A 17592-nucleotide genomic window follows, 5' to 3' on the forward strand; every position below is an offset into this window, starting at 1 on the left:
ATGTGTCTGCCCAACCCCAGAGACACACAGAACAGGCAGGGGAGGACAAGGATGATTGTGATTGGGAGAAAAGTGAGGATGGAGGGCAAGTGTTGGTGTGTGTATGTGTGTGTGTGTGTGTGTGTGTGTGTGTGTGTGTGTGTGTGTGTGTGTGTGTGTGTGTGTGTGTGTGTGTGTGTGTGTGTGTGTGTGTGTGTGTGTGTGTGTGTGTGTGTGTGTGTGTGTGTAGCCTCAGGTAACAAAGCATGCGGTGGCTCAGCGGTCTAAGGCACAGCATCTCAGTGCTAGATGCGTCCCTACAGACCCTGGTTCGATCCCGGGCTGTATCACAACCGGCCGTGATCGGGAGTCCCATAGGGCAGCATACAATTGGCCACAGACCACAGATCATAGAAACAAGCTGTTGTCACACACAGTGTGTAGACACTGGTTTGGTGCTGGATATAATGATATAAATGTGGTGGAATTGCCCTTTAACATTATAAAAAAGTGACCGTCTTCAGCACCATCTCATCTCATTTCTACCACCAGTGTTTCCACTATATTCATTTAGCAGCATTGCTGCCACTCTCCCCAAAAATAATTACATGAGTATACATCATTTTCAGGGTGGTCCAAAAAAATCTATGTAAACGTAAATGATTAAAACCAGATAGAAAGTATAAAGATAAAGATAATGGACCTATATATGTTTTTAAATAAGATCCTCTTTGAGAACTAAAAATCACATAAATAAAAACTAGGCAGTCTGAGAGAATCTAAAATGTAAAAAATGTCATAGCATGGGGCCACCATTGATTTTGATGAAGTTTGAGTCACTCAGATAGCATAAGAACACGGCATAAGCCTTGGTAAAATGTATAGAGTTGCAGTAAATTAGCTTTAATACTGTACATTTTCTTTCACCCCATGGCAAAACAAAATGAATGCAGGAAATTTGCTTTAAAACTGAAACCTTTTCTCTCCGCCCCATGGTGAAATGTGTAGAATTGCAAGAAATTAGCTTAAAAACAGCTAAATGTTGTCTCCGTCGGATACCCAACATTAACCACACCCACGTGAGTGTGTGTGTGTGTGTGTGTATGTCTGCGAGTGTGTGTGTGTATGTGTGTGTGTGTGTGTGTGTGTGTGTGTGTGTGTGTGTGTGTGTGTGTGTGTGTGTGTGTGTGTGTGTGTGTTTGTGTGTGTGTGTGTGTGTGTGTGTGTGTATGTATGTGTGCCAGTGTTTGTGTGTTGGTCCTGAGCTGTAATAGTATACATAAATCTTCAGAATGGGTGGGACAGGTTAGTGATGGAGCAAAACTGGGACACACACACACACACACACACACACTCTTATACATCTCCAAGATGGCGTAGCAGTAAGTCGTCCTGTCCTGTCGTGTCCCTGTATTTATCGTTTCTTTTTCGTTTTTTTACATATTTTTACATATTTTCTCCACATATCTCTTTGAAAACATTTTGCTAAACCTAAGCTTCCAAATACTCTCCTGCAACCCGACTCACCCAATGTAGCTATTTTTCCTAAATTCCTAAAGTATTTATATTTACTTCGGGACCCCTCAACTGAAGCTAGCCAGCTAACCAGCGGGTATGCTAGCGGTCTTCAGCTAACCGGTCATCAGCTAACCTGTAGTTCGGAAAGCTCTCGCCTGTTCGTACAACGCGACTCTAACCAGAGCATAACGGACCTATTTATTTTTCATCCCCGGATTCATCCCCGGATTCCCACCACAAACGGAACATCTTTCAGCTGGATTTTTCAGCAACTAGCTATCTAGCTAAACCGCAACCCCGGGTTACTCCTGGCTAGCGTTTCCACCCACTTAGCTTGAAGCTAGCCCGGCCGTAGCACCTGTGCTACCACCGTAGCATACTCCTGAGCTACAATACCCGGGCCCACGACCGGTCTATCGATGTCATCGCATGAAGAGGAATAAACAGACTCACCCCATCGCGACGTCCCCCAAAGGCTAACTCTCTAGCCCTCACTATCTCCCTGCTTGCTAATTCGGCCTGCTAACTGCTAGCTTGTCCAGCTCCGGTCCGCTAACTGCTACCTTGTCTAGCCCGGGCCTACAAACTGTTAGCTTGTTAGCACAGGCCTGCTAACCGCCTGAATCGCCGCGTCCCGAACGCTTACCGGACCCATATTTACTTTCTATCTCTTTTGACTTTTAATTTGTTTATACCTTCCGGAAACCTGCCTCACCCAATGTGATACGGAATCGCTATTATTTTTTATTTATTTTTAGAACACACTCAAGAACCTCCAGAAGCTAACCAGCTAACTAGCTACAAGCTATTTAGTCATTGTTAGTTTTTTTTAAACCTGGATAACACTCGCCAGTCCAGCTTCCCTGCCCCATCCACCGCTGCCCCCTGGACACTGATCTCTTGGCTACATAGCTGATGCACGCTGGACTGTCCATTAATCACGGTACTCCATTCTGCTTGTTTGTTTTATCTGTTGGCCCCGTTGCCTAGTCTACGCCATTTTACCTGCTGTTGTTGTGCTAGCTGATTAGCTGTTGTCTCACCTACTGTTTTAGCTAGCTTTCCCAATTCAACACCTGTGATTACTGCATGCCTCGCTGTATGTTTCTCTCAAATGTCAATATGCCTTGTATACTGTTGTTCAGGTTAGTTATCATTGTTTTAGTTCACAATGGAGCCCCTAGTTCCACTCTTCATGCCCCTGATAACTCCTTTGTCCCACCTCCCACACATGCGGTGACCTCACCCATTACTACCAGCATGTCCAGAGATACAACCTCTCTCATCATCACCCAGTGCCTGGGCTTACCTCCGCTGTACCCGCACCCCACCATACCCCTGTCTGCGCATTATGCCCTGAATATATTCTACCATGCCCAGAAACCTGCTCCTCTTATTCTCTGTCCCCAACGCTCTAGGCGACCAGTTTTGATAGCCTTTAGCCGCACCCTCATACTACTCCTTCTCTGTTCCGCGGGTGATGTGGAGGTAAACCCAGGCCCTGCATGTCCCCAGGCACCCTCATTTGTTGACTTCTGTGATCGAAAAAGCCTTGGTTTCATGCATGTCAACATCAGAAGCCTCCTCCCTAAGTTTGTTTTACTCACTGCTTTAGCACACTCTGCTAACCCTGATGTCCTTGCTGTGTCTGAATCCTGGCTCAGGAAGGCCACCAAAAATTCAGAGATTTCCATACCCAACTATAACATCTTCCGTCAAGATAGAACTGCCAAAGGGGGATGAGTTGCAGTTTACTGCAGAGATAGCCTGCAAAGTAATGTCATACTTTCCAGGTCCATACCCAAACAGTTCGAACTACTAATTTTGAAAATTACTCTCTCCAGAAATAAGTCTCTCACGGTTGCCGCCTGCTACCGACCCCCCTCAGCTCCCAGCTGTGCCCTGGACACCATTTGTGAATTGATCGCCCCCCATCTAGCTTCAGAGTTTGTTCTGTTAGGTGACCTAAACTGGGATATGCTTAACACCCCGCCAGTCCTACAATCTAAGCTAGATGCCCTCAATCTCACACAAATCATCAAGGAACCCACCAGGTACAACCCTAACTCTGTAAACAAGGGCACCCTCATAGACGTCATCCTGACCAACTGGCCCTCCAAATACACCTCCACTGTCTTCAACCAGGATCTCAGCGATCACTGCCTCATTGCCTGTATCCGCTACGGAGCCGCAGTCAAACGACCACCCCTCATCACTGTCAAACGCTCCCTAAAACACTTCTGTGAGCAGGCCTTTCTAATCGACCTGGCCCGGGTATCCTGGAAGGACATTGACCTCATCCCGTCAGTTGAGGATGCCTGGTCATTCTTTAAAAGTAACTTCCTCACCATTTTAGATAAGCATGCTCCGTTCAAAAAATGCAGAACTAAGAACAGATACAGCCCTTGGTTCACCCCAGACCTGACTGCCCTCGACCAGCACAAAAACATCCTGTGGCGGACTGCAATAGCATCGAATAGTCCCCGTGATATGCAACTGTTCAGGGAAGTCCGGAACCAATACACGCAGTCAGTCAGGAAAGCTAAGGCCAGCTTCTTCAGGCAGAAGTTTGCATCCTGTAGCTCCAACTCCAAAAAGTTCTGGGACACCGTGAAGTCCATGGAGAACAAGAGCACCTCCTCCCAGCTGCCCACTGCACTGAGGCTAGGTAACACGGTCACCACTGATAAATCCATGATTATCGAAAACTTCAATAAGCATTTCTCAACGGCTGGCCATGCCTTCCGCCTGGCTACTTCAACCTCGGCCAACAGCTCCACCCCCCCCGCAGCTCCTCGCCCAAGCCTCTCCAGGTTCTCCTTTAACCAAATCCAGATAGCAGATGTTCTGAAAGAGCTGCAAAACCTGGACCCGTACAAATCAGCTGGGCTTGACAATCTGGACCCTCTATTTCTGAAACTATCTGCCACCATTGTCGCAACCCCTATTACCAGCCTGTTCAACCTCTCTTTCATATCGTCTGAGATCCCCAAGGATTGGAAAGCTGCCGCAGTCATCCCCCTCTTCAAAGGGGGAGACACCCTGGACCCAAACTGTTACAGACCTATATCCATCCTGCCCTGCCTATCTAAGGTCTTTGAAAGCCAAGTCAACAAACAGGTCACTGACCATCTCGAATCCCACCGTACCTTCTCCGCTGTGCCATTTGGTTTCCGAGCCGGTCATGGGTGCACCTCAGCCACACTCAAGGTACTCAACGATATCATAACCGCCATCGATAAAAGACAGTACTGTGCAGCCGTCTTCATCGACCTTGCCAAGGCTTTCGACTCTGTCAATCACCATATTCTTATCGGCAGACTCAGGAGCCTCGGTTTTTCGGATGACTGCCTTGCCTGGTTCACCAATTACTTTGCAGACAGAGTTCAGTGCGTCAAATCGGAGGGCATGCTGTCTGGTCCTCTGGCAGTCTCTATGGGGGTGCCACAGGGTTCAATTCTCGGGCCGACTCTTTTCTCTGTGTATATCAATGATGTTGCTCTTGCTGCGGGCGATTCCCTGATCCACCTCTACGCAGACGACACCATTCTATATACTTTCGGCCCGTCTTTGGACACTGTGCTATCTAACCTCCAAACAAGCTTCAATGCCATACAACACTCCTTCCGTGGCCTCCAACTGCTCTTAAACGCTAGTAAAACCAAATGTATGCTTTTCAACCGGTCGCTGCCTGCACACGCATGCCCGACTAGCATCACCACCCTGGATGGTTCCGACCTAGAATATGTGGACGTCTATAAGTACCTAGGTGTCTGGCTAGACTGCAAACTCTCCTTCCAGACTCATATCAAACATCTCCAATCGAAAATCAAATCAAGAGTCGGCTTTCTATTCCGCAACAAAGCCTCCTTCACTCACGCCGCCAAGCTTACCCTAGTAAAACTGACTATCCTACCGATCCTCGACTTCGGCGATGTCATCTACAAAATGGCTTCCAACACTCTACTCAGCAAACTGGATGCAGTTTATCACAGTGCCATCCGTTTTGTCACTAAAGCACCTTATACCACCCACCACTGCGACTTGTATGCTCTAGTCGGCTGGCCCTCGCTACATATTCGTCGCCAGACCCACTGGCTCCAGGTCATCTACAAGTCCATGCTAGGTAAAGCTCCGCCTTATCTCAGCTCACTGGTCACGATGGCAACACCCATCCGTAGCACGCGCTCCAGCAGGTGTATCTCACTGATCATCCCTAAAGCCAACACCTCATTCGGCCGCCTTTCGTTCCAGTACTCTGCTGCCTGTGACTGGAACGAATTGCAAAAATCGCTGAAGTTGGAGACTTTTATCTCCCTCACCAACTTCAAACATCAGCTATCTGAGCAGCTAACCGATCGCTGCAGCTGTACATAGTCTATTGGTAAATAGCCCACCCTTCTTCACCTACCTCATCCCCATACTGTTTTTATTTATTTACTTTTCTGCTCTTTTGCACACCAATATCTCTACCTGTACATGACCATCTGTTCATTCATCACTCCAGTGTTAATCTGCAAAATTGTAATTATTTGCCTACCTCCTCATGCCTTTTGCACACATTGTATATAGACTCCCCCTTTGTTTTCTACTGTGTTATTGACTTGTTAATTGTTTACTCCATGTGTAACTCTTTGTTGTCTGCTCACACTGCTATGCTTTATCTTGGCCAGGTCGCAGTTGCAAATGAGAACTTGTTCTCAACTAGCCTACCTGGTTAAATAAAGGTTAAAAAAATATATATATAATATATTTATTTTTTTATCTCTGCCTCTATGTCGAGACTCCAGAGCCTCTAAATACAGCAGTGTTATTAGACTTATAATCACACATATCCTCCATATCATACCAGAACTATGACCTCCTGCCTCCATCACTTTTTCCATCTGTTCCTCCTCCTTTCCCTGAGAAATATGACCCCTCTGCTCGCGCTACCATATGCCTATGATAAATCTCCCAGCAACCCTCAATGGTTTCTCACAAAATCAATGGCTAATTTGGAGCATCACTTTATAGACCTTAAGAGAGTGTGTATTGATGTGTGCGCGTACATGAGTGTGTGTTCACAAATGTCTGTATGTGAGACTTTACTTTATGTGCACCATCTGTCACGCCCTGACCTTAGTTATCTTTGTTTTCTTTATTATTTTGGTTAGGTCAGGGTGTGACGAGGGTGGTTTGTTTAGTTTTTGCTATTGTCTAGGGGCTTTTGTATGTCATGGGGTTTATATGTCTATGGTTGCCTAGATTGGTTCCCAATCAGAGGCAGCTGTTTATCGTTGTCTCTGATTGGGGACCATATTTAGGTAGCCATATTCCTTTGGTATTTTGTGGGTTGTTATTCAATGTTTAGTTTCCTGGTCTGCACTAGCCATATAGCGTCACGGTTCGTTGGTTTGTTCAGTGTTCTCTCTTTCATTAAAGAGTTATGTATGCTTACCACGCTGCGCCTTGGTCTCCTCGTTACAACGAACGTGACACCATCTCAATTCGTCCAAAAGATACAAAGGTGAGAAACAGCCCAGGAAGCTAGTGAGATGCTGGGCTTGACAGTAAACAAGCTAATAGGCAAATAGCTAGAGTCCAGGCACCACACCCAAATAGGGAATTGTTTTCTCTTAATCATATCACAATCAACTTTTACCAGCTGAATGTAGACGCAAATATCATTTTCTGGACATTGGATGAAGTCAGCATAATGTTTTGTTAAGACACTCCAGGACCGGTCTGAACCAGATTATGGATCAATCCTTTTGGATCAATCCTTTTGGATAAATCCTTTTGGATAAATCCTTTTGGATCTTTCTGTCTGTAAAATACAAAAAGAAAATTGTGAATTTTTTTTCCCAAAGAAAATGTTATCTAGAATAAAAAATGGACAACATATCAACAATTCCCTAAGTCTGGAGAATGTATCTAAGCATATCCACACACAATTTGGTCTGATGCTGAGAAAAATGTATTGGTGTGTGGGAAGAGTCGGACTTACGGGGAATGTCAGTTAAAGACAAGTACACTGAAATTAGACTACCAAATGCCGATTAGACGCCAAATGGCTATTTAAACCTAATCACCATCTCTTCAAAGTAAGTTACTAAATATAGTCCAGTTTGTAACACTCTATGAAATTAGCTTTTCAATTATGTGTAATTCAATAGTGAGCTTGGAAATGATTGATGTACAGTACCAGTCAAAAGTTTGAACACACCTACTCATTCAAGGGTCTTTCCACATTGTAGAATACTAGCAAAGACATCAAAACTATGAAATACCACATATGGTATTATGTAGTAACCAAAAAAGTGTTAAACAAATCAAATTTGAGATTCTTCAAAGTTGCCACCCTTTGCCTTGATGACAGCTTTGCACACTTTTGGCATTCTCTCAACCAGCTTCATGAGGTGAGTCTAGGGTTTTTAGGAATGTACTTCAATTAACAGGTGTGCCTTGTTAAGTTAATTTGTGCAATTTCTTTCCTTAATGTGTTTTAGCCAATCAGTTGTGTTGGTAGGGTTGTTATACAGAAGACGGCCCTGTTTGGTAAAAGACCAAGTCCATATTATGTCAAGAATAGCTCAAATAAGCAAAGAGAAAGACATGAAGATAAGTAAATAGGGAACATTTCAAGAACTTGAAAAAGTTTCTTCATGTGCAGTTGCAAAAACCATCAAGCGCAATGATGAAACTGGCTCTCATGAGGACTGCCACATAAAAGGAAGACCCAGAATTATCTCTCCTGCAGAGAATAAGTCCATTAGAGTTAACTGCACCTCAGATTGAAACCCAAATAAATGCTTCAGAGTTCAAGCAACAGACACATCGCAACATCAACTGTTCAGTGGACTGCATGAATCAGGCCTTCGTGGTTTATTTGCTGCAAAGAAACAACTACTAAATGACACCAATAAGAAGAGACTTGCTTGGGCCAAGAAACACGAGCAATGGACATTAGACCGGTGGCAATCTGTCCTTTGGTCTGATGAGTCCAAATTTGAGATTTTTGGTTCCAACCGCAGTGTCTTTCTGAGACGCAGAGTAGGTGAACGGATGATCTCCGCATGTATGGCTCCCACTGTAAAGCTTGGAGGAAGTGTGATGGTGTGGGGGTGCTTTGCTGGTGACAATGTCAGTGATTTATTTAGAATTCAAGGCACACTTAACCAGCATGGCTACCACAGCATTCTGCAGCGATTACGCCATCCTATCATTTGTTTTTCAACAGGACAATGACCCAAAACACACCTCCAGGCTGTGTAAGTGCTATTTGACCAAGGCGAGGGATGGAGGGCTGCATCAGATGACCTGGCCTCCACAATCACCCGACCTCAACCCAATTGAGATGGTTTGGGATGAATTGGATTTCGGGTTTGCAGCAAAATGTGTAACTGTGTTTTTTGGATAAAAGCAGACACACAGAGCTACCAAATGGTAGATCAAACACTGCATTTGAACAATGGGACAGTAATTCTGCTTTGAAAGTTTTTTTTATTTTAATTGAATTTTTACCCCTTTTTCTCCCCAATTTTCGTGGTATCCAATTGTTGTAGTAGCTACTATCTTGTCTCATCGCTACAACTCCAGTACGGGCTCTGGGGAGACGAAGGTTTAAAGTCATGCGTCCTCCGATATACAACCCAACCAAGCCGCACTGCTTCTTAACACAGCGCCGGAAGCCAGCCACACCAATGTGTCGGAGGAAACACTGTGCACCTGGCAACCTTGGTTAGCGTGCACTGCGCCCGGCCCGCCACAGGAGTCGCTGGTGCGCGATGAGACAAGGACATCCCTACCGGCCAAGCCCTCCCTAACACGGACGACTCTAGGCCAATTGTGCGTCGCACCACGGACCTCCCGGTCGCGGCCGGGTACGACAGAGCCTTGGGGCGAACTCAGAGTCTCTGATGGCACAGCTGGCGCTGCAGTACAGCGCCCTTAACCACTGCGCCACCCGGGAGGCCCTCTGCTTTGAAAGTTGATAGAATCGTTCACACCCTCTTAAGCTTTAGCCCCACCCACTGCTGACAACAATTTATGCTTTTTGACAACGTTGACTGATGCCAGCCATATTCAGTTGGTGTTGAGCGTTCGTAAATTTGTCAGTTATTCTGTGAATTTACCAGCTACGTCTATCAACAGTTGTCGCAGTGACATTCTATTGAAATGGTTACTTGCATAGTGGAGTCTTTTGTTAAGACATGTAGCTAGTTAGCTAAACAATTAACCATAATCCCAACTGATGACGTTACTACCCTGCATAAATCTGCAGGTAGCCAACCAACCAGGTTTAACGTTAGCTAGTTATCTATAACTAACAGGGCAAATGGCTCTTAGATACACATAAGATCATACACGTAACGTTAGCTAGCAAGCCAGCTAGGTTCGTAATTTAACCATTTTATTTGCATTTACAGGCGGCATACAAGTCTGTTATTAAGGCACATGAAATGGCTCTCCTGTGAAGTTGTCACATTCTTGGAGGTGAGCAGACCAAGGAGCAGCGTGAGTATAGTTCCACATATTTAAGTGAAACTAACAAAACAAAACTTACGAAGACCGTAAGGACGTAGTGCCCAAACACACTAACAAACAATCAATATCCCACAAATGCACGTGGGGGAAAAACCTACCTAAATATGATCCCCAATTAGAGGCAACGATTACCAGCTGCCTCTATTTGGGAACCACACAAACCACCAACCTAGAAATCTAATCACTAGATAACCCCCCCCCCTGTATGTCCATTTTAAAGTGCTTAAAATTCATTAAAATGTTGATGGCGGTAGTAGACTGTGATAAACTAAATAAAATAAAATGTGACAGTTTATTTTTTGTAAATATTAATGGACCAAAATACCAACAAATCTCAAGATTGATCGGTAGATGCAAAAATGTCATTGCAGCCTGTGGTACCTGGCCATAAATTAGTTCGATGTTCACAAATGTACCCACATTTCTGTGACATGAAAATGATTTATGATTAGTGAATGCCATCATGTAGTTATTTAGATAATTTTAGCTAATAGGGAGAAGTATCTAAGCACTTTCAGCTTTCGCGCTAGCTGTTCTGTCTGAACCTAGTGTTGAATAATGGGCATTGGGTTGCACGATGCAGACGTTGCCTCCCTCCCAGGCACGTGTTGTAGGCAACCCCCCTGCAGTTGCCTGGTCAGGCGACACTTGCTAGCAAACATTTGTGTTATGAAACTAAATGGATAATATACTCTGACCCACAAAATGTATTTTCTAGATTCATGTGGTTAGACAAAGCAAGGAAAGGGAACTTCAAAATGGGATGTAGTTTTATTGGGGTTTGCAGCTGTTGTTGATAAGTGATGGATCTGCTAGCTTCTGAAATGACTTACTCATCCTTTAAAATGTGCCTTCAACTGACACCAATAAAACGAGTCATCTGTTCGTGTCTGTCTGTAGAGATGGGAGTATAATATGCCTGTGTGTTGAAGAGCGAGGGATGACAGGAGGGAGAGAAATAAGCCTTCACTCCCTTAGACACTGGGATCTGAAAGATGAGTGATCTCCCACACATACTGCAGAAATGCTTACTCAAACATTGATCCCTGCTCTCGCTACACACACACAAACGGCAGATTTTTACGGACACTGCAAACATTGTGACATTGTCAGTAATGTCACATATTGAGTGTGTAAAAATCCACATGCCGAATATAACTCAAAGCAACCCCAGCCCACAATAGCGTCTCACTTTATTTCTAACTTTATTTTATCCGAGAGTGTGTATGTCAGAGAGGGTGATCCCTTGTAGGCAGAGCCGTCCGAAGCAGGGATGCCCATAGGCTGGCCATCACAGCAGCACCTCCATGGTAAACCCAGTGATTTACTATCAGTTAGCTGGCCCCGTTAGGACTGTAAATGATACATAGGGGCTGGGGTGAGTGTGCACACGACACACACCAATACAGTGTATAGATCAAGAGGAGAAACCTTGACATCTCCAAATGCCAAGGTTCTGAGAATCAGTGTGTGAATAGGTGTGCCTATCATGATAATAATTAACTATGGTAGCTATTGGTGATTTATGTTTGAGTTTCTCTATAGTATCTACAGTATCTATTGTATTTCTGTTCTATTTGGACCTGACTGGATTTGTATTAATGTGTGTTATTCTGTATCCCTGCTCCATGTACTATATAATGCATTATGTATGTTAGAAGCCCTACCTTCACATCCCCTTCTCTCCAGGCCAGTGGCAAGTTCCCTTAGGGCTCAGGGCTCATATAAACACACACACACTGCAGTGTTGGCCTCTGTGATGGATGAGTCTTTCAGATAGCTCCACCGACACACCCAGAGAGAGAGGGGGGGGGGGGTTGAGAGGGAGGGAGAAGGACACAGACAGGGATCCCTACCCCCCCCCCCCCCCAAACAGCCAGGGAGGGACAGAGCCGTAGAGAGAAAGTGGTTGTGTCATTATTCAGCTACAGTTGTTCTACCTCTAATGAAGGGGATGTTATATTACATCTGCTTGTGTACTAATGAAGAACAAACCTCCTCATCCAGAACAAACAGACTATAACAACACAACACTTCCTTGACTACTGGAAGCCTCCAACAGGAGACACAGCCCATCTGCTTCCTCACAGTGTCTCATAGGACACACACACACGCACAAACACACACACACACACTTATACACACACACACACTTATACACAAACATACACACACGCTTATACACAAACACGCACGCACAAACACACACACAAACACACACACACACACCTATACACACATTCAGATACAGACACACACCCACACACGGACACGTTGCAGACTAATTATTGTTGTGTACCATCTCTAGCCAAGCAGAAATAACAGGACAAATGATGACAACGCCACTGTGCTAGCCCAGCAGAAAGAGACTTAAGTTTCAGGCTAACAAACTCTCAATAACTTTCGCAATGAAAGGTTCCCCTCTCTGTTGATTGAGGTCATTTCTGTCCATCTGTACAGTATGTCCAATCTATATCTAACGTGTGGCTCCCTCTGTCCCCTTCCCTCTTTCCCCTTGTCCATATTTCACCTTCTTAATCCTTCTCTTAACCCTTCACTCTATTTGGGCTTTTTTTTTTGGTTTCCATGACAATCCCTCCATCTCTGCCTACCCTTTTCTAAACCCTTTTTGCTTTATTCCCATCCTCTGTTGATCTGCAGACCATGATGTCATTTTTCCTCCCTGCCTTTTATTTTCCTGCCACGCCCTGTGAAACACTGTTTAATTCCCCTCCACCCTCTCTAGGGGTGAAACGGGGTGAGGACAAGAGCAGAGGCACTTCATTAATCAATCAACCAACTTTGCAAATGAACATCTAAGGATCTGGGCACCTCGCCAACACTCCTCACATCCTACGCCGCCACCACCCCCGCCGTGCCCCAGACGTACACACACCTCCCGTATTCCCTCCATCCCTCCCCTCCCTCCATCCATCCACCCTCCTTTTCCTCATGCCACCAACAGCTGAGGCCATCATCCGTTAGCTTTCTGAGAGGTAAATACAATTCCTCTTCAATCATCCATCCATCTGTTTTTATTCTCCATTAGAACTTTTGCCACTAAACTCTGCTGGCCCAACAAGGTAGTTTGCAGAGATAGCAGAGATAGCTCATTCATACAACCAGAAGCTCTCGGTCTTACCAGAGAGAGGTCCTGGCCAAACTCATCCATCACGGCTGTCTGGTAGGGCTCCAGTGACTCCGTCCCAAGCTGATGATGCATACGGTTCTCACAGTCCCCCTGCCAGCTCACTTTGCGGTACAGGGTGGCCCGCCAGGCCCGCTGAATTCTGGGTAGAAAAACAAATCTATAAATCACAGATAAGGAGAGGTCAAATCTGGAACTGAAATGTGAGATTGACTTTGCTGCTGTTTTTGGAATTGAAATAACTGTACAGACCACAATATCAGTATCATTCTATATTGTACAAGCACATTCTGAGATTCTCACTGGTCAAGGTCACACACAATGGAGGCTCCTCAGAGGAGGAAGGGGAGGACCATCCTACTCAGTGAATTTCTGAAAAATGTCAACATTAACCATGAAAAAAGTTATACTTTTAAGATACAACTATACTAAATATATTAACATGTCATCAAATAACTGATTAAAACACTGTTTTGCAATGAAGGGCTACAGTAGCTTCAACAGCACTCTGTAGGTTAACACTATGGTGTCTCCGTAAGACAGCTATTTTCCTTCCTCTGGTACACTGACTTCAATTTAGAGACTCCTGGTTCTCACCGCCTTCCATAGATGGTAACTATGACGACTTCCAGAGGACATCCTCCAACCTATCAGAGCTCTTGCAGCATGAACTGACATGTTGTCCATCCGATCAGAGGATGAATCTAGTACTGAAAGAATAAGCTACAGCTAGCTGAATGTGGTGAGTAGTTGACTCAGACAGAGAAAAACAATAGTTGAACAGTTTTGAACACATTCATTTCTAGAGAGAGAGAGAGAGAGAGAGAGAGAGAGAGAGAGAGAGAGAGAGAGAGAGAGAGAGAGAGAGAGAGAGAGAGAGAGAGAGAGAGAGAGAGAGAGAGAGAGAGAGAGAGAGAGAGAGAGAGAGAGAGAGAGAGAGAGAGAGAGAGAGAGAGAGAGAGAGAGAGAGAGAGAGAGAGAGAGAGAGAGAGAGAGAGAGAGAGAGAGAGAGAGAGAGAGAGAGAGAGAGAGAGAGAGAGAGAGAGAGAGAGAGAGAGAGAATTGCCAAGATTGTGCAAGGTGGTACTGAATGTGTCACTGTCTGTCACCTTGATTACTCCAACTTGTCTCTCAACCTGTGCAGCTATGTTCTAAACGTTAATTTGTAGGCTAGGTTGTAGCAACCTCATGATGGGTACAGGGCAAATTCAAGTATCATGTCGTAGCCTAAACCTACCACTGTTACATTGCGCTGGGTGAATGGAATATGAATGACAGTCATCCAATATGCTGTAATAGAAATAAGGCCATGCTCATGAAAAAAATACATTGTCCTCCCTGATCTTAAACGGCAACAACCGCCATGGACATACTTAGAAGAAATCTCCTGGGCATTTCTACACAGCCCTTAAGTGATGCACATCCAGATTAAAACACAAGATTACAACAGAGTAAGTTTACCGTTGGTTAAGGGGAAATGGCGCCCATGATAGTGAGGACAGTGTGTCTGCTTGGTTCAATGGGTCATATCACTGCCCTTGTATACAGTGATTCTCTCTGGAGAGTGGAGAGAGGCTTGATAACCACATCACAGCGTGGCATATTGCATTCTTCTCTTTCTCTCCCTCTCCCACACTTCATCTCTCTCTTTATTTCTCTCTTCTCTATCCCTCTCTCTATTTCCAATACCCCCAGCTCCAGGGTCCAGGGTGACGTGTAGGATCAATTACCCGATGGAGAAACACATTCACCTTCAGCGGAGCAGGGAGCCAGCTGAGCCAAATGGAACAAAATGAATTAAGCCATAACCCACTGCTTCAAAACCAATAGGTTTACTCTTCCCACCTCCCTCACTTCTTCTATACCCCCTCCATCCCACCACCCATACACCCTCCATTCATGTACCCCCCCCCCCCCCCCCCTCTATCCCTTGTTCTGTCCACCTTCCTCCCTCCCTCTCTCTACCTCCATACAAATGTGATTACTTTATCCCTCCATACCCCCCCTCTCAATCCATTCCCTCCTAAATGTGTTTACTTTATCCCTCCATACCCCCCCTCTCAATCCATTCCCTCCTAAATGTGTTTACTTTATCCCTCCATACCCCCCCCCTCTCAATCCATTCCCTCCTAAATGTGTTTACTTTATCCCTCCATACCCCCCCCCCTCTCAATCCATTCCCTCCTAAATGTGTTTACTTTATCCCCCCATACCCCCCCCTCTCAATCCATTCCCTCCTAAATGTGTTTACTGCAGCCTCATAGTCCTTCCAGAGCAGGTAACCTGGGGTGATAGCTGACCCCCTATAACCACAGCTATAAAGGTTGGGTTCATGTTCCTCTCACATGGTGTTGACGGTAGGCTTTGACTTCACACAGACGCTGTTGAACTCTGACCCTGCCAGTCAGAGGGTGAATTGGTTTAAGGCCACGGTGGGATTGATGTCATCACCACAACAACCACAACAACACACCTGGGAATGGATGGGCGACAGGCATACACAATGACAGAGGGGAGAGGGGGACAAACCTGATCATACCCAGGGGGCACATGTACACACACACACCTAACACAAACTATTACATACAAGGAGGAATACAACAACAAAAAACATTTACAAACACTTCCAGGTGTTCCACTGCCACCAGTTTCTCTCCACAGTGCCCCCTCCTGGTGGTGTCTATTAAACACAGTACAGTACTACAGGTGGTACTCACACAATGGCCTTGGTCTCCCAGTAGCGTTGCTGCTCAAGGCAACGAGGACTGTTGTCATCCGCTTCCTCACTCCTCAGGTAAACATGTCTACAGTGACACACAGGGGAAGCCAGTCAGGGAAGCCTACAGAGTTAAGGCACTTGAAAGTAACATTCCCTGCTGTGTCGAGTACACGGTTGGTTAAGTGTTTTATACCTCTCCATCTTAAGCATTTGTTGTCCTCCACCATGGTTGCAGAAGCGATGGTACCTCTTCTCCTCCTCCTACACAGGATCACAGAAAGACATGAGCAGTTTCTTCTTGAATGGAGGATAAGAGGGAAGATGAAAATGCTCCTGCAAGATTCAGTCATAACTACTCTGTCCTGGTGTTACACCGTCTGTAATGGTACTACCACCCACTCACACTGTCTGGAGGAGCAAGGAGGGAGACGCTCTCTATTCTGTCTGCTTGTTGAGACTTGTGTTCTCTCAAATGTGTTTTCTTGTTGGAATGATGTTGAAATGCAGACATTTCGATAATGACCAAGAAAATCACAGTGGTTGTCGATGGTGCAACAGGTCCGCACCTCAGGAGTAAATGTCAGTTGGCTTTTCATAGCTGATCATTCAGTGAGGTAGAGATATTCTGAATGATCGGCTATGAAAAGCCAACTGACATTTACTCCTGATGTGCTGACTTGTTGCACCCTCTACAACCACTGTGATTATTATTATTTGACCATGCTGGTCATCTATGAACATTTTGAATATCTTGGCCATGTTCTGTTATAATCTCCACCCGGCACAGCCAGAAGAGGACTGGCCACCCCTCATAGCCTGGTTCCTCTCTAGGTTTCTTCCTAGGTTCTGGCCTTAACTAGGGAGTTTTTCCTAGCCACTGTGCTTCTACACCTGCATTGCTTGCTGTTTGGGGTTTTAGGCTGGGTTTCTGTACAGCACTTTGAGATATCAGCTGATGTAAGAAGGGCTTTATAAATACATTTGATTTGATTTGAGGGCAGAAAGGACGGTATCTGTGTAGACTATTCAGGATAGGAAGCCGGGTCAAAACACACAGTCACACACACATTTGCAGTTTCACATGTAAGAACACTCCATGGGTGAAAATCTCACTTTCACATGTAGAATTGCAAGTTCACATGTGGGGGTGAATTAGGGCGACAGAGCGTTGTGAAATGTCGCTTGTTGGAATTCTTGAGTCAACAAGGTGAAACATCTGTCGATGTTCCCTTAAGCAAGGCACTTAACCCTAATTGCTCCAGGGTTACTGTTGATAATGGCTGACCCTGGCCTTGACCCCGCTCTCTGAGGGTGTCTCACGGGGAGTTTGGATAAGCAGAAAACACTTCCAGTTCACACTTGTGTATAATACATATTTGGGTGAAACAGGACAACTATAAGCACCCACATTATTATTATTATTATTATTATTATTGGGTTTTCACATGATTGTTGTGAACCTGCAATTCTACATGTGAAAGGGAGATTTATACTTATGGATTGTTCTTACATGTGAATCTGCAAATGTGATTTCACATGTTAATGTTTTTCAAACATGTTATTCTCCTCACATGTTAAAAGCTGGTGTTACCATGTTATTCTCCTCACGTGTTAATAGATGGTGCTATCATGTTATTCTCCTCACGTGTTAATAGATGGTGCTATCATGTTATTCTCCTCACGTGTTAATAGATGGTGC

The 17592-nt window shown here is 45.0% G+C and overlaps 1 protein-coding gene across 1 annotated transcript in view; it reads right to left on the reverse strand.

Moving 5' to 3' along the window:
- The window catches only part of LOC109909064 (schwannomin-interacting protein 1), a 320898-nt gene that overhangs the window by 290489 nt on the left and 12817 nt on the right, over positions 1 to 17592 (reverse strand). Inside the window, exons 3-5 of the mRNA XM_031795834.1 lie at positions 16087 to 16154; positions 15892 to 15978; positions 13169 to 13316 (exon numbers count right to left, since the gene is read on the reverse strand). Coding sequence (XP_031651694.1) covers positions 13169 to 13316; positions 15892 to 15978; positions 16087 to 16154 — 303 coding nt within the window. The remainder of the gene's footprint in view (positions 1 to 13168; positions 13317 to 15891; positions 15979 to 16086; positions 16155 to 17592) is intronic.

This window comes from Oncorhynchus kisutch, linkage group LG18 (assembly GCF_002021735.2).
Source record: "Oncorhynchus kisutch isolate 150728-3 linkage group LG18, Okis_V2, whole genome shotgun sequence".
Lineage (NCBI taxonomy): Eukaryota > Metazoa > Chordata > Actinopteri > Salmoniformes > Salmonidae > Oncorhynchus > Oncorhynchus kisutch.